We start from the raw sequence: 21287 nt of genomic DNA, 5'->3' as shown, positions 1-21287 counted from the left end.
CTGTGTCCTGTCCCTCCATCCCTTGTCCCCAGTCCCTCTCCAGCTCTCCTGGAGCCCCTTCAGGCTCTGCAAGGGGCTCTGAGCTCTCCCTGGATCCTTCTCTTCTCCAGGTGAGCACCCCCAGCTCTCCCAGCCTGGCTCAGAGCAGAGGGGCTCCAGCTCTTAGAACTCAAAATGAGACAGGATGAGACAGCCCATCTCCCTTGGGGTACTCAGGATGGCAATTCCCAAACATGAGGTGATGGAAACCATCCTCCAGGAATGAGACCTGTTCAAAGTGACAGGGCCAGGGACAGATTTCGTGATTCTGGCAGAGATGTGACAGCAGGAGCTGCCCAACTCCAGTTTCCTGCTCTGTAAAACCCTCCCAGACCACGAGATGGCATCAAAAACCAGGGCAGCCTGAACCAGATATGTTTTCCCTCTGGTCTGGTCTCCTCCAGCAAACCCAGACTCTCTGAGGTTCATCCTGCTGGGATGAACAGCACAGCATGTCTCTTCTTACAGGAATGTCACTTCTGCCCCAGGAAACTCCCTGCTGGCTCCCTCATCCTGCACATTTCTTTTCTAAATACTTTCAATGAAAATTAAAATTAAATTCAATGTGCTTCCAGTCTCCCCCACATCCCAAACAGGTCCAGGTACCCATCCCACAGGTCCCTTGCTTCTGGCTCTCAGAAAACCCCCCCAGCACTTTTCCCTTCCTGCCCCAGCCCCGCAGGAATGACCCCGATTTCCAGTCCCACCAGTTCTCCTCCTATTTCCATTCCCCCCCGAGGCTCATGTATAAACAAAGCAGAGAACAGGGAAAACAGGGTTTCCAGGAGAAAACGGGTCCCCAGAGGCTGGTGGCATGTGACAGATGTGACAGACCCTCCCACGTCACCGGGAGCCTGCTGAGATAACCTTTCACTGGAGCACCAAAAACAGCCTTTGCCCAAGAATCCTGGGAGGTTTCCCTTCCTGCTAGCAGCTCTTGTGGCTTTGCAGGCAGTCAGAGGGGGACAGCAGCAGTGAAGTCACTGCACAGGGCTCTGCATGGGCCAGCACTGTGGCTTTCCCCAGCTGGACTCACTGTGGGATGGAGCCTTCCTGCCTCAGCTTCCCTTCTGCCAAGAGGAGACCAAAAATCGCTCTGCAGAGAAAATGATCTTTCCCTGAAGCCAAATTCTGCCTGTAGCAGACACAACCTCCATCCCTGTGCCACCTTTCCAAGCCAAAAACAGCACAGAGCAAATGCTTGAAACCCGCCCACCCAATGGGTGTTTGATGCTGTGAGCAGGAGACATCAAGAGATGAACTCACAGACACAAATGAGAACCTGGGGATCTCCTGGAATAGACGAGGGCAATCACAGCCCCATTTCTTGGCCAGACACGTTGGGAAAACACCTTCTCAATGTGCTGAAAAGGCTCAGGTGAGTGTGGGAGGAGCCAAGAGCTCAGGTGATGCCCGTGCTCAGGCTCTGATCTGGGCCATGGCCAATCTCTGAGCCTGCAGAGAAAGGGCAAATTGTGAAACACTCCCTCAGAAAGCTGCCCAGAGCTCTTCCAGTAAAGCCAGGATGGCCAGTTGTTGACACACTGGTCAAGAAGAAGAGCAAGGGACATGGAACTTCCCTCAGTTTTGCTTTCCCTCTGTGCAACAATCACAGAAAAGTGCTTTGAATGCAAATTCTCACATGTCACTGTCCCCACTTCTCTCTCACTTCTCCTTTCCAGTGGATTTTCTCCTCTGGAGCCAGCTGGAGGTTTCTTTTTGAAGCATAAGCTCTGTCTCATCCTTAGATGTCCCCATCCCACAGCTGTCCTCTGGGCAGTGGTGACCACAGAGGGGCACAGAGGGGAAGTCAGGTCTCACTTTCTGTCACAAGCCAGGATGGATGGACACAGATTGCAGCTGAGTGGCTCAAAAGCACAACCTCAGCAAGAAGTGGAAGAGCAAGGTCAGGATCAGGTGACTGAGCTGAGTTCTGAGCACTTCCCAGCACTCCTGAATTCCCTGGAATGCAAGAGCAGTCAGGAGTGTAGCACAAAGGGAACAGAGATCCAAAGTGTCTGAACATGCCTGACCCAGCTGGACACGAGCCAGGTGTGCCCAAAAAGGTAAAAGGACACCTGGGCTGTGGCAGCAATGATGTGTCCAGCAGAGCCAGGGCAGTGCCTGTCCCCTGTGCTGGGACACCTCCAGTGCTGGGGACAGCTCTGGGACCCTCCTGACCAGAGGGACATTGAGGGGCTGGAGTGTGTGCAGGGCAGGGATCAGAGCTGGGAAGGGGCTGGAGCTCCAGGAGAGGCTGAGGGAGCTGGAAAGGGGCTCAGCTAGAGAAAAGGAGGCTCAGGGGAACCTTGTGGCTCTGCACAGCTCCCTGACAGGAGGGGACAGCCAGGGGGGTCAGGATCTGCTCCAGAGAACAGGGACAGGACAACAGAAAATGACATCAAATTGTACCTGGAGAGGTTCAGATTGGATATTAGGAAACATTTCTTCACCAAAAGGGTTCTCCACCCTGTCACAGCTGTCCAGGGCAGTGCTGGAGTCCTGGATGGGTTTAAATGCCATGTAGATGTGGCACTTGGGGACATGGGTGGCTTTGGCAGTGCTGGGGGAGGTTGGACTCGATGGTTTCACAGAGCTTTACAAAACTAAATTGTTCTATGACCCCTTGTATGGGAAGCACATGGCAAAGGTAGCCTGGAGTTGTTTCCAAAAGGAACATCCTGCACTAGCTGGGGCCAGAGCAGCTGCCCTAGCCAGCCCCAGGGATGGGGACACCGCTCTGGGGAGCTGCCCCAGCCCCAAACCTGAGAAACACAATCCCTTGCCAGGGCAGAGAAAGTACAGGGAACAAGTTCCCACAAATTCAAAAATCTGCCAGATTCATGGAGGAAAACTCAGTTCTGATAAACACCAAGTTCCACCTTTGGCTCCAGGAGTGCTGCAGCCAAAATTGCTGGGAAAGTGGGGAGACAGGTCTGGCCATGCTGAGCAGTGACATTCACACAGCTCTACAAAGTCTCAAACAAGCTTGTTCTCTGTCTCTCTGATGTGCCAGATATGAAGAAAAACTTTTCCACCTTTGGATGAGGGCAGCTGGGCATATCCTTGGGCACAGCTGATCATGTTTGCTTGGAGAATTAGGAGGGGAGACACCCAAGGGAGACACGATGGATAGAGCATGGGAACCAAGAGAGATTCTCAATAAAAACACATCAAACTATTAATGTTTAAACTAAACAGGGACTCTGCCTTACACTGGTGCTGAGGATGACTTTTATCACCCTGCAGAGGGACATAAACTTTGCAGGAATTAATAACATCCCTGTCCTTGCCTCCCCACATCCATCCAGGGCCAGCAGAGTTCACGATGGATGGAGCAGGAGAACCAAGAGAGATTCTCAATAAAAACACATAAAACTATTAATGTTTAACCTAGAGAGAAACTCTGCCTTATGCTGCTGCTGAGGATCAATTTATCACCCTGCAAAGGGACATAAACTTTGCAGGAATTAATAATATCCCTGTCCTTGCCTCCCCACATCCATCCAGGGCCAGCAGAGTTCACCCCTCAGAGTCTCCCTGCTTGCCCAGATCTGGACTAGTCCCAGAGATGGTGGGAAGAAGATTTTTGCTGATGTCACCTGCTCCTGAGTCACCTCCTGGCTGGTCACAGGGCTCCTCGTGAGCCAGCCCTGCTGAGTCACTGTGGCCAAGGGGTTGTGTAACTGGAGTTCCCTGTTTGCACGGATTTTTGGGGAATTGGAGCTCTTTACTTGCAAGGATTTGCAGAAACCACGGGGGGGGGAGGATTTTGCAGGAGCCTCCAGATCTAGAAGAAGCCTTCAGTCTGTCAAGCAGCATCAGCACACGAGGCTGAAGGTGCTGCTGATGTCCAGGGGGTGCAGGACACCAAGACCTCCTGATGCCTTAAATTATCTCCCATCCACACCAAGAACACACAGTCCCCACCAGCCAGGACAGCCTCTTGCTCAACAAAGCAACAAAGCTCATTTTCTGTCTGGACAGAAAAAAATCCGGACAACAAACCCTGAAATCACCAGACAAGCCTAAATCCATCAGAATTAGCCAACAAGGCATGTTCCAGTGAGCTTTTGAAAGCCACGTGCTCCAGTGTGACTCTGGCAGACACTGAATGTTTGGGGGGGTGAGGATTTGAGCTCAGGATGTCCCAGCTCCCTTGGAGAGGTGAGGATTATGTTGGTGCCCAACCCATCCAGCAAGAATTTATCAGGCAGAGTTATGGCTTTGCAAAATCCTGTTTTAGTTGCCCTGGGTGAGTGTTTTACCTTGGCAGCTGATGCAGCCACATAATAACCATCATTATTCCCATCAAGCTGTTCTGCTGCTGCCAGGGAGAGGAGTCAGCTGCAAAATCATGTCACAGAAATCTTAGAATCATAGAAATCATTGGGTTGGAAGGAACTTTAAAGCTCATCTCATTTAATTCTCCTGCCATGGGCAGGGACACTTTCCACTGACCCAGGTTGCTCCAAGCCCCATCCAGCCTGGCCTGGGACACTTGCAGGGACACAAAGAATAAAAGAACCTCAGAGGGAAATACTGTATATGCTGCTTCAGCAGTAAAATTATAGTGTTTAAAAGCATCTGAAAAGGATTAATCAGGGAAAATCAGGGTGGATATTCCCCAGAGCAGACCTGGCAGCCCAGCTGGACAGGCTTTGGGTTCAGGGAGGAGCACAATTCACTCCTACCCCAAGCAAAGCAGAGCTATTTGGTTATTAAATAAACCTGCATTTCATACTCTTTTCATAAGCAATGATGGTTTTAAACCCTGAAAATGAAAAAAGCCTTACTGCATTAATTGAGACCATTAAAAAAATTATGGTAGGAGATGAATATACATAGAAACTTTTTTTTTTTTCTAAAACCTATAGGTGCTGACCCTGCAGCAGCTTGGTGAAGAGCTATTTGCTGTTCAGTGTTGAAGCAGGGGCACCATGATTCAATCAGCATTGATTAAATCAGTGATAAGAGAGGTTTGCCCAAGGCCTCCTGACCCATTTCCTTATCTCCTTCCTGTAGTGGTGGATTTTGCTCCAAAGGCCAAAGCCTCAGCAAACACCATTCATTTTTTCTGATACACTAAAAAAATACCATGAGGGAAAAGGGAGTTTGCTTCATGCCTGGTTTGGGCACACAAGGGATTTTTGAATTCTCTGGGAAATCTCAAATGGGGAAACTTTCTTGGCTGCATTCAGCATCAAATATAAAAACAAATTATTGTGGAACCACAGAATGGTTTGGGTTGGAATGACCTTAAAAGTTCATCCCATTCCAGCCCCTGCCATGGGCAGGGACACCTCCCACTGTCACAGTTTGCTCCAAACCCATCCAACGCTGCCAGGGAAGCAACAACTTCTGTGCCAGGGCCTCAGCATCCTCACAGCCAGAATTCCTTCCCAATATCCCATCACCCCATTCCCTGTGTCTGTCCCTCCATCCCTTGTCCCCAGTCCCTCTCCAGCTCTCCTGGAGCCCCTTCAGGCTCTGCAAGGGGCTCTGAGCTCTCCCTGGATCCTTCTCTTCTCCAGGTGAGCACCCCCAGCTCTCCCAGCCTGGCTCAGAGCAGAGGGGCTCCAACCCTTGGGGCATTTTATCTCAAAAACGACCAAATTATCTCAAAACCGACCAACTTATCTCAAAAACTGACATTTCTCACACCAAACCAACTGCAACAGGGGCAGCAACTTTTGACACTTCCCCAGACAGGGCAGAAAGTCAGCAGAGTGTGCAAAGTTTTACTTCATACTTTCATTTCTTGAAAAAGGCACCAAATATTTGCAGGAAGATCAGGCAGCTGCTCCCTCCTGAACACACAGAGGACACCAGCAGAGCCTGAAGGATGGGCTCCCTGACCCTGAGCAAGGCAAAATAAAAATGGTTTTGTGGGACTGCACAGGTTTAATATCACTCCTCTGTGATTTCTGGGTGAAAACCCAGCTGGAAATAAGGAGGTGTGGGGAATTCAGAGGGAACTGGCTGAGTTACTGGAGAAATAAGTGATAAGTGATGTCCTGGCTGCAGCTCCATGTGACTGGAGGCTTTTGGAGTCAGATTGTGCAAAGGGCAGGACAAAATCCGGGTTGTTTCTGCTGTGTTTGATGTCAACAAGACCTTGCAGACAACGTGGAACACTGAAATCTACCTTCACAAGGAGAGTGAAGAAATCTTGTGGAGTCAGAGGGAAGTTGGGCAGGTTACAAGAGATTTTTTAAAAAATTAATTTAATTTCTAAAGCACAAATAAAAACATAGTGAATAGGTGGTTAAATATTACATGCAAAGGCATGCAGTGGTCCAAGGGCCACTGCACACAGAGCATTGAAGAACAAAAACATTTAAACACATCAAAAACATCTCCAATTTTACTGCATAAGTACTGAGTTGTGCAGTCAAGTGCATTAAATGTAATAAAAGTGTATTAAAATTCTGATCTTTCTCATCACTTCACTAGGAAATCTTCTCAAACCAAAACCAATCTTTAAAATGTGACTGTGACTAAAAATTGATTTATATAAATGGAACCGGGGGAAAAAAGGGATATGCTCACTGATTTTTGATCACTGATTAATTATTTTTGGTTCCAGGCCCCATGGTCTTTTCATTTCTGAGGATGGTGGGAGTATAGTTTTTCCCTCTTTCTCACAGAGAAGAGTGAGAAAAGAATTTTTATTTTATTAAAGGGAAGCTTTAGTGTCATTGTGGTTTAGAACAGGGCTTGAAACTGGCTTCTGAGATGATTTTTGTTGTTCATACTCCTGAAAATTGGCCAAAATGAGGGGAAAAAAAGTCTGCACAGTGACACAGGGAAATATTTCTGCATTTCCAGATGAAAACTTCAAGGGATGCTGGCAGAATGGAGGTGGCATAGAGACAGGACAGTGCTGGGGTGCAAGGAGGGTGGAGTGGGAAACTTAAGATGGGATAGGGGAAGGCTGGAGGAGAGAAGCAGGAGAATCACAAAATCCCAAAATGGTTTGGGTGGGAAGGGACCTTAATGCTCATCCCAATTCCACCTCTTACCATGAGCAGGGACACCTTCCACTATCCCAGGTTGTTCCAAGCCCCATCCAGCCTGGCCTTGGACACTTCCAGGGATCCAGGGGCAGCCACAGCTTCTCTGGGAAACCTGTGTGATGCAGGGGAGTTGAAAAGGGATGGTTGTGGGATTTAGGAAAGATACAGTCAGGTTGGAGGAGGAAAACCAGATGGGAGAGAGGCCAGCTGGAGGAGAGAAACAGGAAGGAAAGGGGAGAGAGGCAGGATGGAGAAAGGACAGCAAAGGGTGGGATACAGGTGGGATTCAGGGAAAATCCAGATAGGCTGCTGGAGAAAAACTAGATGGGATGGAGATAGGGTGGAAGAAGGAAGTAGGAAGGATGTGGATGGGATTAAGGAGGAATAAAGACGGGATTGAGGAGGAATGCAGGCAGATTGGAAGATGAAAAGGAAACGGGAACAGGATGGCAGGAAGGGAGAAAGGTGGGAGGAAGGATGGAGGATGGGATGGGATGGGATGGGATGGGATGGGATGGGATGGGATGGGATGGGATGGGATGGGATGGGATGGGATGGGATGGGATGGGATGGGATGGGATGGGAAGGCAGAGATGGAATATCTGTGGGATGGAGGAAGGTCAGAGGCAGGCTGGAGGAGAGATACAGGTGGGCTGGAGGTGGAATTGAGGAAGGATGCTGCAGGTTGAAGGTATGAAAACAAGGTGGGATGGACAGGGCAGGAGGAGGGATGGAAACAGGAGCAGGGGGGCAGGCAGGATGAAGGAAGGAGGGAAAAAGTGAAGAGGGAAGCAGGGAGGAGAAGTGAAGGAGCCGGGGGCAGTGATGGATGCAGGATGGAAGCAGGGATGGATGCAGGATGGAAGAAGGGATGGATGCAGGATGGAAGCAGGATGGATACAGGATGGAAGCAGGATGGATGCAGGGATGGAAGCAGGGATGGATGCAGGGATGGAAGCAGGGATGGATGCAGGATGGATGCAGGATGGAAGCAGGATGGATGCAGGATGGAAGCAGGGATGGATGCAGGATGGATGCAGGGATGAAAGCAGGGATTGAAGCAGGGATGGAAGCAGGATGGATACAGGATGGAAGCAGGGATGAAGAGGATGGATACAGGATGGAAGCAGGGATGGATGCAGGGATGAAAGCAGGGATTGAAGCAGGATGGATACAGGATGGAAGCAGGATGGAAGCAGGGATGGGAGCAGGGATGGAAGCAGGGATGGAAGCAGGATGGAAGCAGGGATGGAAGCAGGATGGAAGCAGGGATGGAAGCAGGATAGAAGCAGGATGGAAGCAGGGATGGAAGCAGGGATAGAAGCAGGATGGAAGCAGGATGGAAGCAGGATGGAAGCAGGGATGGAAGCAGGGATGGATGCAGGATGGAAGCAGGGATGGATGCAGGATGGAAGCAGGATGGAAGCAGGATGGATACAGGATGGAAGCAGGGATGGATGCAGGATGAAAGCAGGGATGGAAGCAGGATGGAAGCAGGATGGAAGCAGGATGGAAGCAGGGATGGAAGCAGGGATGGAAGCAGGGATGGAAGCAGGATGGAAGCAGGGATGGATGCAGGATGGATGCAGGATGGAAGCAGGGATGGAAGCAGGATGGATACAGGGATGGAAGCAGGGGTGGAAGCAGGATGGAAGCAGGGATGAAAGCAGGGATTGAAGCAGGACAGATACAGGATGGAAGCAGGGATGGAATCAGGATGGAAGCAGGGATGGAAGCAGGGATGGAAGCAGCAGGCAGGGAGGCGGGCTCCGGGGGCGGGCAGCCGGCAGGATGCTGTCACGCCGGGGGCGGGCCGGGCCGGGATGACTCAGGCTCCGGGAGCTGCCCCGGCCGTGGCTACCGAGCGGTCGCGGGGCCGTGAGTGAGTCCGGGCGAGTCCCGGTGAATCCCGGTGGAACCCGGTGAGTCCCGGTGGGTCCCGGTGAGTCCCGGGGACGCGCACAGAAGCGCAGCGGGCGCGGCGGCGGCGGGCTGCGGTACGGGAAGGGATATTTAGGGGCAGGGGACAATGGGACACCCCCTTCCACAGCCCCTTGAGGGCCACGCAACACCCGCAGCGACACCAGCAGCAGCGTGTCCCGCTTTTTCCAGCGGCTTTTTGCGGGATTTTTGCCCGTGGCTGTGCGGGATGCGGGGTGCGGGAGGAGGATGCGCTGCGGCGCAGGTTGTTGCGGGGGAAATGAAGCCTCAGAAACGCATCAGACCTTCAGGAAGGGTGACGGGAGGAGAGAGGAAACCTTGTTTTTGTGCTGGAGGCAGGGCAAACAGCGCAGCCCTGCTCGTCAGCTGACGGCGAGGTGGGTTTGGCAGGCTGGAGCATCCCGTGATGCGCAGCCCAGGCTGGTTTGGACCGGGAGCACGCAGGGAAAGGCGCTGGAGAAGCTGCCGTGCATCCCTCTGGCCTGGAGTGAATCTCTCACCCCCATATCCCACTCTCAGGGATGCTCTGTGATGCTGCACAGATCGCTTCCTTCTCCATTTCCCTCTGGGTTGCAGATGAAGGGAAGGGATTTCCGTAGCGCGGGGTGTCTGGGGCTTGTGCAAGACTCTGGTTTATGGATTGGTTTTTAAGAAGAGAAAAAAAAACCCAGCAACCCAGTGCAGCTTCATTTGGGAGGAATATTGTGCTTTTTCTGTGCATGGAAGCTGCAGAGGTGGGTGCTGCAGCTTGTCTCAGGAGGGAATTATTTTGTCAGATACAGAGCAGCTATCTCTAGTAGGGTTGAAATTAGATGATCTTTAGTATTTCTTCCAACCCAAGCCTCTCTAGGATTCTGTTATCTGACCTGTGTTAGTCATCCAGCTTTGCTAGAAGGGAGTAAGTGTGAGGAGTAGCGCCTCATACTGTTTTTTTTCTTGATGAAAAAAATAATTCAAGGTTTGGTAATGCAGGGAGAGCTGTAATGAAGTCACCAGACTCACCTGGTGACGCAGCAGGCTGAGCTGGATCGGGAGCTGCAGCTGAGCCTCCCTGGGCTCGCTTTGTTGTGGTTTGGAGTCACAAGCCCTGGCAAAGAGAACAAAGGACAAAGCTGGGCACCAGGGCTGGTGCTGAGCAGGACACATGATTTGGGCTGGGGCTGTTGCAGAAGGGAGGGTGGGACAGCTTTTACCTTCCTCAGAGCCTTGGGGAAGGTGTGGATGCCTCTTGCCCAGACAGTGCAGGAGCTGGGGGATGCTTCAGGGCTGTGACTTATCTGAGATCTCGACTGAGTCATGTGAAGAGCCGGTTTGGGGGCTGGGTTGTTGCTTTTTCTTAAATGAAGTTAAATGGGACTTGTGGGCTTGCTTTGGGGGAAGGAGACCTTTTTGGTGCAAAGGTGAAGGGATTCTGTGCTGTGAGCACCCTGTGCCTGCCTTGGCTGCTGGGAGGGTGATGTGGGGTCCTGCTGGTGTCTGGAATGTCAGGGTTTGGCTCTCAGATGTGGTCAGGAGGGATGGAGATGGCATTGGGTGGTGTCTCCCCTCCTCCTCTGCGCCAGCACACAGGGCTGTGGGTGGATGCTGCAGCAGCAGCACAGGCACAGCCCTGCGGGCTCTGCTCTCCTCCCTCTGCTCTGACAGCTCTGCAGAGCCTCCCTGCCGGCCACAGGGGCTGCACTCAGCTGGCCCAAATTCCCTCTGGCTGAGCCATTAGTGTCCTGTCCCACCCAGGGGTCAGCTGTGCTGGTGGGTGTTCGCTTCTGGCTCATCCTTCAAGAAATGGCATTTAGCAGATGCTTTGGATCTCAAAGTATTCTCTGCTTGCAGTCCAGGGGAAGGTGGAGAAGCTTGAGGGGCTCTTTGCAAGCCCCAAGCATCCTCCTGCCACCTGGGGAGTTCTGTAGGATGAAGCTGAGAGTCCCAGGAGCCTTGTTTCTGTTTCCAGCCTGGTGGGATGTGAGCTCTGGATCAACCTTAGACACCCTTTAGGGTCATCCTGAATCTGAGACGTTGTGGGGTGCAAAGGGAAAGGATCTGCTGGGGTTCCTGGGGAAACTCCTGTGCCCTGTTTGCTGTGCAGATGTTGGGGTGCAGCAGCTGTGGTGCAATTTTGGTTTTGGGGCTGTGTGGGGTTTAAACGGCCGTGAGGTTTTCAGGGTGTGAGGAGGAGATAGCGGTGCTGGGGGAAGCACCAGGGTGATAAGGCTGCCAGGGGAAGCTGCTGCTGCTCAGATCAGCTGGGACAGGGGGGCAGGGAGGAAACCAGCAGCTTTTTGCCCCTGTAGGGTCTCTGGGGTTGTTGTGGTTGAGCTGCACATGACCCACAGCTGGTGGGAATCCTCCTGCCAGTCCCGTGCCTGTGTCCTATTTATAGAGCTGCTGTACACAGGGTAAAGCCAGGGACAAGGGGGGTTAGGGAGGAAGAAATCCCACAAGGGTGAGCATTTCCTCTTCCTTTTCCAGACAGATCTTGGGATGCATGGTGCCAGCTGAGAGTGTCAGCTCCCACCACCCAAAACTTCATGGCCATAAAATAATAGAAAGGTTTGGGTTGGAAGGGGTGTTTAAAGGGCATTTAATTCCAACCTCTCTGCCATGGGCAGGGACATCTTTAACTATGTATTTTAAGTATATATAACTGTATATATCTTTATATATAATATGTGTGTATTTTAACTGTATATATCAGGCTTCTCAGAGCCCTGTCCAACTTGACACTGAATATTTTTTTTTGGGATGGGGCATCCCCCATCATGGGGCAACCCAAGTTCATCCCCACCCTCCCAGGGAACAATTCCTTCCCAATATCCCATCCATCCCTGTGTCCTGTCCCTCCATCCCTTGTCCCCAGTCCCTCTCCAGCTCTCCTGGAGCCCCTTTAGGTGCTGGAAGATGCTCTGAGCTCTCCTTGAATCCTCCCCTTCTCCAGGCTGGGCACCCCCAGCTCTCTCATGACCCACAGGGGACTTGGCAAGAGAGTTTTTTTTATTTTTTTTGCCTGAAGAGCCATCTGGCTCCCAGCTATTTGCTTTGCTGGGTTTGCTGGCCCTGGACCATGTCCATGGTGCAGATGCAAAAGCAGCAGAGCTGAAACTCTGCCTGTGGAGGGGAAACTTCTGGGATCTATTTTCAGTTTGGTTTCGGGTTGCCTGGACAGTGTGGTCTGGTAACCCGAGGCTGAGAGATGTCTCTGTCCCTCAAAAGCACATCCATGCCTGGCAGGGTGGTTTTCAGCCTGTCAGCAGGTTTATAAACATCCTGCTGAAAAAAAAAAAAAAAACAACAAAAAACACCAAATTGCAATCATGTGACTTCTGGCCTGAAAAACGCCTCCTGCCTAAGCTATGGGAAATTACCGAGTTGACAGCAGAAAGTACAGAGGGTTTTGGGGTTTGATATTTGTATGTGTGTGCATTTTTAAATTATTTTTATAAGATTTTTCATTTAAAAGGTGCTTCAGCTCAGGCTGGTTACCTGCAGGCTTCCTGTGGCCTGCTGTGGGCAAAGAGCACAGTTGTAATATTAGTGTATATTTATTTTCCTGGGTGTAATCTCCTTCCTGCTGTTTAAGCAGGGGAGCACAGATAACGAGTCCCTTGCCTGCAGAAACCTCTAAGCAAGAAAATACTCACAAAAACCCTGAAAATATGCATAAAACCCCTTCAAAGAGGAGAGATTTACGAGTGGGGAGGACCCAAGTGCTGCTGAAACTCAGCTGGGGTTTTTTTTTTGGTTTTTCTTTTTGGCCTGAGCGTGCTGCTGAAAGCACAAAGAAGAGGGAACAAATAAAGAAATGGTGGAAGCAGGAGTGGGAAAGGAGAAAAAAAGCCCCTTTATACACGGAGCTGGGCTCAGTGCTGGCAGAAATTAGGACACTCCTGCTGGGTTTTCTTCTCTGGAAAGGCTAAACTTGGCTGTGAGTGGGTGGAAGCAGGCAGGGAGCTGTGTGTGTGTGTCTGCCATCCCCATCCCCTGCTCATCCTGCTCTGGGGCTGCTGCAGGAGCTGCATGTCCAGTTTAAGCCCAGGCTTGCAGAGGTGATTACAGCTTCAGGAGTGATTGAGTTGAGCAGGGATTAAAGCCTGGATGTGTCTGCTGTGGAGGATCTGAGGTCTTGGAGTGCTGGCCAGTTTTGGGGTGGATGGAGCTGGGAGGGTTTGGAGGAGGAGGAGGAGGGTGCCCTGGTGTGTTTGCAGAGATAAAAGGTAAAAGGGGAGCAGGGAAAGCACTGAGCCCTGCAGTGTTTGGGCTGGGTGGTGCTTGTGCTCCTTTCTTTCCTGCTCTTGGATCCCCAAAATGGGGCTTTCCTCATTCCCTGCAGGGAAAAGCCCCAGTGGGAGGGAGCAGAGGGCAGCAGCACAGGCAGCTCTGGTGCTTGCTGATCCCCCTGTGCATGTCACACCTGGGGCTGTGACACCCCCAGGGCAACAGCCTGGCCAAAATCAGGCTCTGAAGTCCAAAAATGTAATTTGGAGTATTATCTTTAAAGAGAAGAGCAGGGCCCGTGCCTGAAGTTTGGTGTGGAGATGGGATGTCACTTATTCCTTCTCCTGGTCCTTATTCTACACTGTTGTGGAAGTAAACACAGGTTTTAATACCCTCCAAATCCCTTGGGTCTGCTTGAGAAGGTATTTTCCTGCTGCTGCTAATCCTGCAGTGGTCAACAAACAAGGTTGCCTGGTCTGATTTCTCCTGAGCTGCAGGGAGGGGTTGTTGCTCTGTCCCTGTGTTTCTCTCCTGACCTTTGGGGCGACTGGGGACCTGCTGCAGCCACACATTTTATCCTCCCACGTGCTGCTGCAGCTGAGCCCAGCTTGGGAATGTCTCCAGTCTGGCTGCAGGTGGGGTGTCCTGTCCAGCAGGCAAGATGTGGCCGTCACTGTCCCTCCTGTGTGTCCTGGTGGCCTTTGCCAGCGCTCGCAGCATTCCTTACTTCCCTCCTCTCTCCGATGACCTGGTCAACCACATAAACAAGCTCAACACCACCTGGAAGGTGAGTACTGGGCTGATTTGGGGTGGTTTTGGGGATGCAGTGCTGACAGTCTCTGTGTGGGATTCAGTGGCTGAGCTTTGGGACACAGTGGTGACATTGATCCAGCCTTGGTCCCAGCTGACTTTTCCAGTGAGGTGATGCTGTCAGGGGTTCCTGCAGTGACAGGAACTGTGCAGCTCCTCTTTGGAGCACAGCAGGGTGAATTTGTTGAACAGGAGCAGTGTAAGAGGAGGAAACTCTGCAGGAGGCTGGGGACAAGCAGTGAGTGTCCAGCTATTGGTGACCTGACCCTCCTTGGCCAATTTGCTGTGTCCAAAGCCTGGAGCTGGACCTTACTGGTCTTGCTGGGCTAACCCTGGGCTGTGTTCTGTGTCTGTAGGTGCTTGGCTCTTGGCCCCTGGGCTTTGCAGCAAGTGTCAGACTCTGGTTGGGATTCAGGGAGCTCCGGGCTGTGGTCCCAGAGATGCTCCTGGTGGCTCTGGAGTGTCCCAATTGTGTGTGTCTCTCCCCAGGCAGGGCACAACTTCCACAATGCTGACATGAGCTATGTGAAGAAGCTCTGTGGCACCTTCCTGGGTGGGCCCAAGCTCCCTGAGAGGTGAGTGCAGGGAGGAGAAGGTGAAGCTCCAGTAAAACCTGTGTGGATCCTTCAAGAGCATCTGGAGGGGGTGAGGGGCTCTCCTGGCAGGCTGTGGGCACTGGTGCAGCTCTGGGGACATTGTTCTTGGAATTAAGCATGGAGAACACGTGAGGAGAAAATCCCTCCTGTGTCCTGCCAGACACTTGAGTAGTTGTGCAATTTGTTATCCTTGAAAATGAGCACACCAGAGGAGCTGCTGACCTGCTCTGAGGACAGCATAAGTGTTTGTGCTCCTTCAGTAAGCAAACACCAGCCTGGTCCTGCAGGCCACCTGCAGAGGAGGCTGGAGAGTGCAGTGCACCCAGTGATGGTTCTCTGGTGTTCCTGAGGCAGGATTTCCTCCCCTCACAGGGTGGATTTTGCTGCAGACGTGGAGCTGCCCGATAACTTCGACTCGCGGACGCAGTGGCCCAACTGTCCCACCATCAGTGAGATCAGAGACCAGGGCTCCTGTGGCTCCTGCTGGGTAAGGACAGGGCAGCTCTAGTCTTGTGCTCATAAAATTCACTGGGCAAAACCTTTGTATTTGCTGCTGATCCCCTGCCATGGAAGGGACACCTTTCACTGTCCCAGGCTGCTCCAAGCCCATCCAGCCTGGCCTTGGACACTTCCAGGGATCCAGGGGCAGCCACAGCTGCTCTGCAACCTGTGCCAGGGCCTCCCCACCCTCACAGGGAACAATTCCTTCCCAATATCCCATCCTCTGGCAGTGGAAGCCATTCCCTGTGTCCTGTCCCTCCATCCCTTGTCCCCAGTCCCTCTCCAGCTCTCCTGGAGCCCCTTCAGGCTCTGCAAGGGGCTCTGAGCTCTCCCTGGATCCTTCTCTCCTCCTGCTCTCCCAGCCTGGCTCAGAGCAGAGAGGCTCCAGCCCTTGGAGCATCTTTGTTGCCCTTTGTGAAAGGACACTGTGGGATCCTGCAGTGCCTGAGCTCCTGGGTGGCTTTTCCCCTTGCTGCTCTCATTTCCAGGAGGTTTCCTGGTTTCTGTCCCCCAGCTCTAATGGGTGTTCTGGGGCTGCCCTCAGGCTTTTGGCGCCGTGGAAGCGATTTCAGACCGGATCTGTGTCCACACCAACGCCAAGGTCAGCGTGGAGGTCTCAGCTGAGGACCTGCTGTCGTGCTGTGGCTTTGAGTGTGGCATGGGGTGAGCTGCTCCTGGCCCTGTGCACCTGGAAGGGGGTTGGGAGGAGCAGGGGCAGACCCTGGAGGTGCTGGCTGCTTCAGCCCTGCCTTCATCACCTCCCTTAGGAGGTTTGTGGGAGTTAGGTGGGAACATAAAGGTGATGCCAAGGGCTGGGACACATCCTGCCCTCAGCACAGGGGATGGTGATGGCTGCAAGCTGGCAGCTGCCAAAGCAAAGATCTTTTCAGAGTCTCCTAAGTCCTGTTGCTCCTGGCAGCAGGAGCTGATCAGGGACCTGGTAAAGAGGCACTTTGGGATTTGGAGCCATGGGTGTTCTTACCTCCCTGCCTGAGACCTTGGTGTGTCAAGGCAAACCCTTGCAAAGACAGGAACAGAGTAAAAAAGAGTTTAATGAGTCCAAAGCTTCCCTGCAGCCATCCCAGCTGGCTCCATCCCCCTGCCTGTCCCAGGATGGTGGCTGGGGCTGGAGCTGTGCCTCTCCCCCCAGGTGCAATGGTGGTTACCCCTCTGGTGCATGGAGGTACTGGACAGAGAGGGGCCTCGTGTCCGGGGGTCTCTACGATTCCCACGTGGGTAAGTCCTGGCAGGTCCCCTTGGGACAGCAAGGAGGAGCATCTCTGCTTGGTTAAGGCTTGGGTTTTTTTTGGGATGCTTCTCTCCTGGTGTGTGTCCTTGTGGCTGCTCCCTCCTTTGACACCTCTGCTGTCCCAGCTGCTGCCCCTGTCCCCATGGCTCCTTCTGGTCACTCCTTTGGGACAAGGATCCCTGAGCAGCACCCAGAGACACCCCCCAAGGCTCCTGTTTCCAGGAATGAATGAATCAGGCTGTGCATTTTGTGTTGTTGCTGGTTTTGAACCGGTTCACTCCACTTGGGATGAGGTCATGACATATCTCAAAAAATACCCTCCAGCCTGGAACCCTCTGCCTCCCCTTGCCATGACCATCAGCTGGTTCATGTTTCCACCTTTTCCATCACCATTTGGAGAGGGAGGTGGTGGGAAATTGCCCATCTGACAGGAAAGACCTCCTGCACCCCACCCTGCTGCTTTATGGGGTTCCTGGCGCTTCTGCTGCCTCCTCCAGCGCGGCTGCTGGGATCTCTGGGGGCAGGCACTGACGTCCCCTGTGTCCTGGACAGGCTGCCGGCCCTACTCCATCCCCCCCTGCGAGCACCACGTCAATGGCAGCCGGCCCCCCTGCACCGGGGAGGGCGGGGGCACCCCGAGGTGCAGCCGCCACTGCGAGCCCGGGTACTCGCCCTCTTACAAGGAGGACAAGCACTATGGTAAGGGGGCTGCCCCCCAGGGCTGCTCATCCTGGCAGCTGGGAGGGGTTGGCAGCATTGAACCCGTTCCTGGTGGGTTTTTTTCCTGTGCTGAGTGTGGCAGATGCGTGGTTTGTGTTTGCTGAGACTCAGCTGGGGAGGGGGAGGTGGTGGGACTGGTTTGAGTCCTCGTGGTGGGTGGTTTGAAGAGTGTGGTGCTGAGCCCCATCTGGTGTCAAAGCCACCTCCAAGTGTCCTTGGCAGCAGCCATTCAGGATAATCCAGCTGCTTCTCAGAGATTTGTCTTCACCTCGGGTCTCGTGGGTTTTAAAAAGGAGAATGTACAAGAGGAAAATGTCCCTTCCCACTAAAACTGTCTGGAATAGTTCTTTAGGGTGCAGAATAGGACTCAGATTAAATAATTCCCTTTGGAAGAGGGGTGGCTGGAGTCCACTTGTCCTGCCTGGCTGTGTCAGTCCCTCTGGAGTTGCTGGGTTTGGATGTAACCTGAATTTAGGTGCAAGAGGCCTCCTGCAGGGTCACACTGAGCAGGCTCGTGTGGCCTGACAGGGCCACCCTAATGGTGAGAATTCCTTTCCTTTTAGGCATCACCTCCTATGGAGTCCCTCGCAGTGAGAAGGAAATCATGGCTGAGATCTACAAGAATGGCCCAGTGGAAGGAGCCTTCATTGTCTATGAGGATTTCCTGATGTACAAATCTGGTGAGCAGCAGCCCTGGGGCTGTGGGGGGAGCCCTGTTCCCTGCTTCATCCATAGGATCCCACTTTTATGGTTCTCCAGTCTTGGAGATCTCAGCCTCACATTTGAGTATCTGGTGTGGCAAGGACAGGGGAAGATGGCATCTCCTGTATCCACAGCAAGGGTTCCAAAAACTCAAAGGTTCTTGGGACTGCATCAGGGATAGCCCTCATGGGAACCACCCCAAATTCCAGCTGACAACAGCTCACGTTTTAGGACCTCAAAAGTCTTGTTGTGAACTGCCTTTGAGCCCCTTGGGAATGTCCAGCTGGTGCTGGGCATCAGTCACAGAATGATGGGATGGTTTGGGTGGGAGGATAATGATTAAAAAATAATCTCATTTCACCCCCTGCCATGGGCAAGGACACCTTGCACTACCCCAGGTTGATCCAAGTCTTGTCCAGCCTGGCCTTGGACATTTCCAGGGATCCAGGGGCAGCCACAGCTTCTCTGAGCAACCTGTGCAACAGCCTCAGCACCCTCAAAGGGAACAATTTCCTCCAAACACCCAACCTAAATCTCCCATCTTTTAGTTTAAAACCCTTCCCTTCTGTCCTGTCACTATCACCCTGTGTAGAACTCCTTCCTCCAGCCTCTGCATCGAGTTTCAGTTTCACATTTAGCCACAAACCCCTCCTCAGCTGCCCTGGGGGTTGTGATACGGGGTGGGCCCAGGCTGTGAGTGTGAACAAGCAGTGCTTGTTGACATTTTTGGTTTTTTGTTTTTGTTTTTTACAGGAGTCTACCAGCACGTGTCTGGGGAGCAGGTGGGCGGCCACGCCATCCGCATCCTGGGCTGGGGCGTGGAGAACGACACTCCCTACTGGCTGGTGGCCAACTCCTGGAACACTGACTGGGGGGAGAACGGTGAGAATCTGTGGGAGAGTGTGCCATGTGATGCTGGTCTGGACACACTCAGGCACTCTCTGTATTCTGGTCTTGAAACTTGTGGTTTGTTGCATAGGGAGTGGGTAGAAGGGCCCTGCTGGGAGCTGCCAGCAGAAAGAGTGGGGGTAGTTAGAGTTCTAAGAGGTAAGAGAGTGAATTTCCCATTTACAATACAATAAATCCTCTATGTTGAATATTCTAATTTCCACTAACCAATCTAATACAAGATACAAATCCTATAGCATTTACATACAGCCTATAAGAATCATTACATTACCATCATGTGTTGTACTTTAAACCCTAAAAACGACTCTTTGGAGCACTTTGCCAAGCTAGCAGGGTCTTCTCTGACCTTTGGAGCTGCAGAAGGCATTGTTCTGTCAAGAGGGGATTACTTTCCTGGCCATCCTATTGTCTTCTAGTTATTTAGTAACTAAGGTTTGGTATCTCAAAGGTGGCTTTCATTTCAATCTCCCTTACGGTTTCCATATTCCCAAAATCTGCTAGGCAACCATATTTATAAGGTTTTCCTGATTCATCCTTCCCATCAAGAATCCCCACCCCATTTCCCTGTTCCCCTCCCATGGATGGAGAGGGTGACTGTGGTTTTTTGGCTCTTGGTGTTCTCCAGGCTTCTTCAAGATCCTGAGAGGAGAGGACCACTGTGGCATCGAGTCTGAGGTGGTGGCTGGCATCCCCAGGACGGAGCAGTACTGGAAGAGGATGTAACTCTGATCCAACCACAAATAATCCTGAGTCCCTGATGCTTTTAACTGGGTGCAGAGACCCCCCCTTCTAAAAGAGACTCTAGTTCAGGTTACTTTATTAAAGCTTTTTATCTTTTTTTTTTTTTTCCATTTTTTTGTCAAGATTTTTGGTTTGTTCTTTTTTTTTTTATTATTACTATTTTTGGGTTTGGTTTTGTCTTTTAAATGGTGGAGCTGGAGGTGGAACTGCTTTCTGCCAACCTCCTGTTTCTGGTGGGTCACAGCAGGACATTGCTCAGAGGACTGCTGGAGAGCTCACTGGCCTCTTGGGATTTGGTTAGCCTGGACCCCTTCCAGCCCAGTTTGCTACTGGGAGGGCAGGAAGCTGCAGTTTTATGCTGGGATTAGAGGGATTATTGCAGAGGTGGATGCTGCTGGAAAGCCATGGCCAGGGGAGATGTGTGCACCCCCAGATGGGTTGATCTGACTGTTAGCACCCAAAACAAGCAGGGAAGAATTTCCTGTGAGTGTGTGCCTTGAACTGGCTAAATTTAGACCTATTAACAACAAAATACTGATGAACTTGATGTGGGGGTGGCACCTGCACCAAGCCCCTCGTGCATTGCCTGCTCTGCTCCATCCTCCTGGCTTTTCAAACCACTTCTTCAACTCTTCACTGGCTTTTTTATCTGCTGTAGTCTGGGGTTTGTTGCTGCTGGGGAAGGGCCTGGCTGGAGCTCCAGGAGCCTTTGATCAAATATCCTGCAAGCATCTGGGAGGGATCTACTGCTGAGCAGCTTGGTGTGTGCAGGTCATGGCTGGGAAAGGGTGCAGCACCCAAATTTGGGGTGCTCTGGGGCTGCAGGTGCTGAATGCTGAACTGAGGATGGTTCCCAAGTCTGCTGCAGGGAGCTCAAGCAGATGCTTGGAGGTGTCTCACTAACTTGGACACAATTAAAGCTTTTTTTTTTTTTTTTGTTCTTGAGCCACAGGCGTTAAGGAAGGTAAAAAAACCTTATTTTTGTTACTGGGGGGAGGTGTAATAGTTGTGTATAGGAGGAATCATGTGATTTGCCAACACTAATAGTAGAAATGAGCTTTTTTTTTAATTTTAAAGCACAAAATACTTTACTGAGCTGAGGCTGTGGGTCTGAAACACGTGAAGCAGGCTCTCCTGTAAAATAGCCCCTTACCTCTGCTTGCTCAGGCACCAGTGAGGCAGAGCTGTGCTGTATTTGGCTGGAACACCTGTGCCAATAAAGGATTTCTCCAATGTCCTGGCTCTTGGTTGCTTCTGCTTGGCTTCTACCACCTCAGATGCTTGTCTGGAGTAGAAGCCAAGTGAGACCCTTCTGTCTTCAGAGAATGGTTTGGGTTAAAAGGGACCTTAAAGCTCAGCCAGGGCCACCCCTGCCATGAGCAGGGACACCTTCCACTGTTCCAGGTTGCTCCAAACCCATCCAGCCTGGCCTTGGACACTGCCAGGGATCCAGGGGCAGCCACAGCTGCTCTGGGCACCCTGTGCCAGGGGCTCACCACCCTCAAAGGGAAAGATTTCCTCCCAATATCCCATCCATCCCTGCCCTCTGGCAGTGGGAGCCATTCCCTGTGTCCTGTCCCTCCATCCCTTGTCCCCAGTCCCTCTCCAGCTCTCCTGGAGCCCCTTCAGGCTCTGCAAGGGGCTCTGAGCTCTCCCTGGAGCTTCTCCTCTCCAGGTGAGCACCCCCAGCTCTCCCAGCCTGGCTCAGAGCAGAGGGGCTCCAGCCCTTGGAGCATCTCTGTGATCTCCTCTGGACTCTCTCCAGCAGTTCTGCAGGTGGGGTCTCACCTGAGCAGGTCAGAGGGGCAGAATCCCCTCCCTTGTGCAGGTGTGGTCACTGCCAGCCCTGTC

At 52.1% G+C, this 21287-nt stretch overlaps 1 protein-coding gene and 1 long non-coding RNA gene across 13 annotated transcripts in view; one reads left to right on the top strand and one right to left on the bottom strand.

Annotated features, from left to right (window-relative positions):
• The window catches only part of LOC130250801 (uncharacterized), a 74912-nt gene extending 59259 nt beyond the window's left edge, over window positions 1–15653 (bottom strand). Inside the window, exon 1 of the long non-coding RNA XR_008840052.1 lies at window positions 15282–15653. This is a non-coding gene — a long non-coding RNA (uncharacterized LOC130250801). The remainder of the gene's footprint in view (window positions 1–15281) is intronic.
• On the top strand, window positions 8847–20669 carry CTSB (cathepsin B). 12 transcript variants are annotated; one of them, XM_056486859.1, is made up of 10 exons: window positions 8847–8980; window positions 13865–13995; window positions 14508–14593; window positions 14987–15101; window positions 15660–15778; window positions 16266–16351; window positions 16917–17063; window positions 17648–17764; window positions 18540–18668; window positions 19321–20669. In XM_056486859.1, exons 2-10 carry the CDS (start codon window positions 13870–13872, stop codon window positions 19416–19418), a joined length of 1023 nt encoding a protein of 340 aa, XP_056342834.1. In that variant the 5' UTR covers window positions 8847–8980; window positions 13865–13869; the 3' UTR covers window positions 19419–20669. The 12 variants fall into 12 exon arrangements, with proteins under 12 accessions (XP_056342834.1, XP_056342830.1, XP_056342832.1 ...); XM_056486855.1 differs by having other exon boundaries at window positions 8852–8980; window positions 13833–13995; XM_056486857.1 differs by having other exon boundaries at window positions 8855–8980; window positions 13806–13995.
• The last annotated feature ends 618 nt before the right edge of the window (window positions 20670–21287 follow it).

The sequence above is a fragment of the Oenanthe melanoleuca genome, chromosome 3 (assembly GCF_029582105.1).
Source record: "Oenanthe melanoleuca isolate GR-GAL-2019-014 chromosome 3, OMel1.0, whole genome shotgun sequence".
NCBI lineage: Eukaryota > Metazoa > Chordata > Aves > Passeriformes > Muscicapidae > Oenanthe > Oenanthe melanoleuca.
The sequence above is the reverse complement of the archived record's forward strand: the minus strand, read 5'-3'. Positions and strand labels throughout refer to the sequence as shown.

What these genes read in the sequence shown, in the direction of transcription:
- CTSB (XM_056486859.1), top strand. Translation starts at nt 13,870, where the DNA reads ATGTGGCCGTCACTGTCCCTCCTGTGTGTCCTGGTGGCCTTTGCCAGC. An exon ending in GCTCCTGTGGCTCCTGCTGG is followed by an intron (nt 15,102 to 15,659) that starts GTAAGGACAGGG and finishes GGCTGCCCTCAG; the next exon opens with GCTTTTGGCGCCGTGGAAGC. An exon ending in TTTCCTGATGTACAAATCTG is followed by an intron (nt 17,765 to 18,539) that starts GTGAGCAGCAGC and finishes TGTTTTTTACAG; the next exon opens with GAGTCTACCAGCACGTGTCT.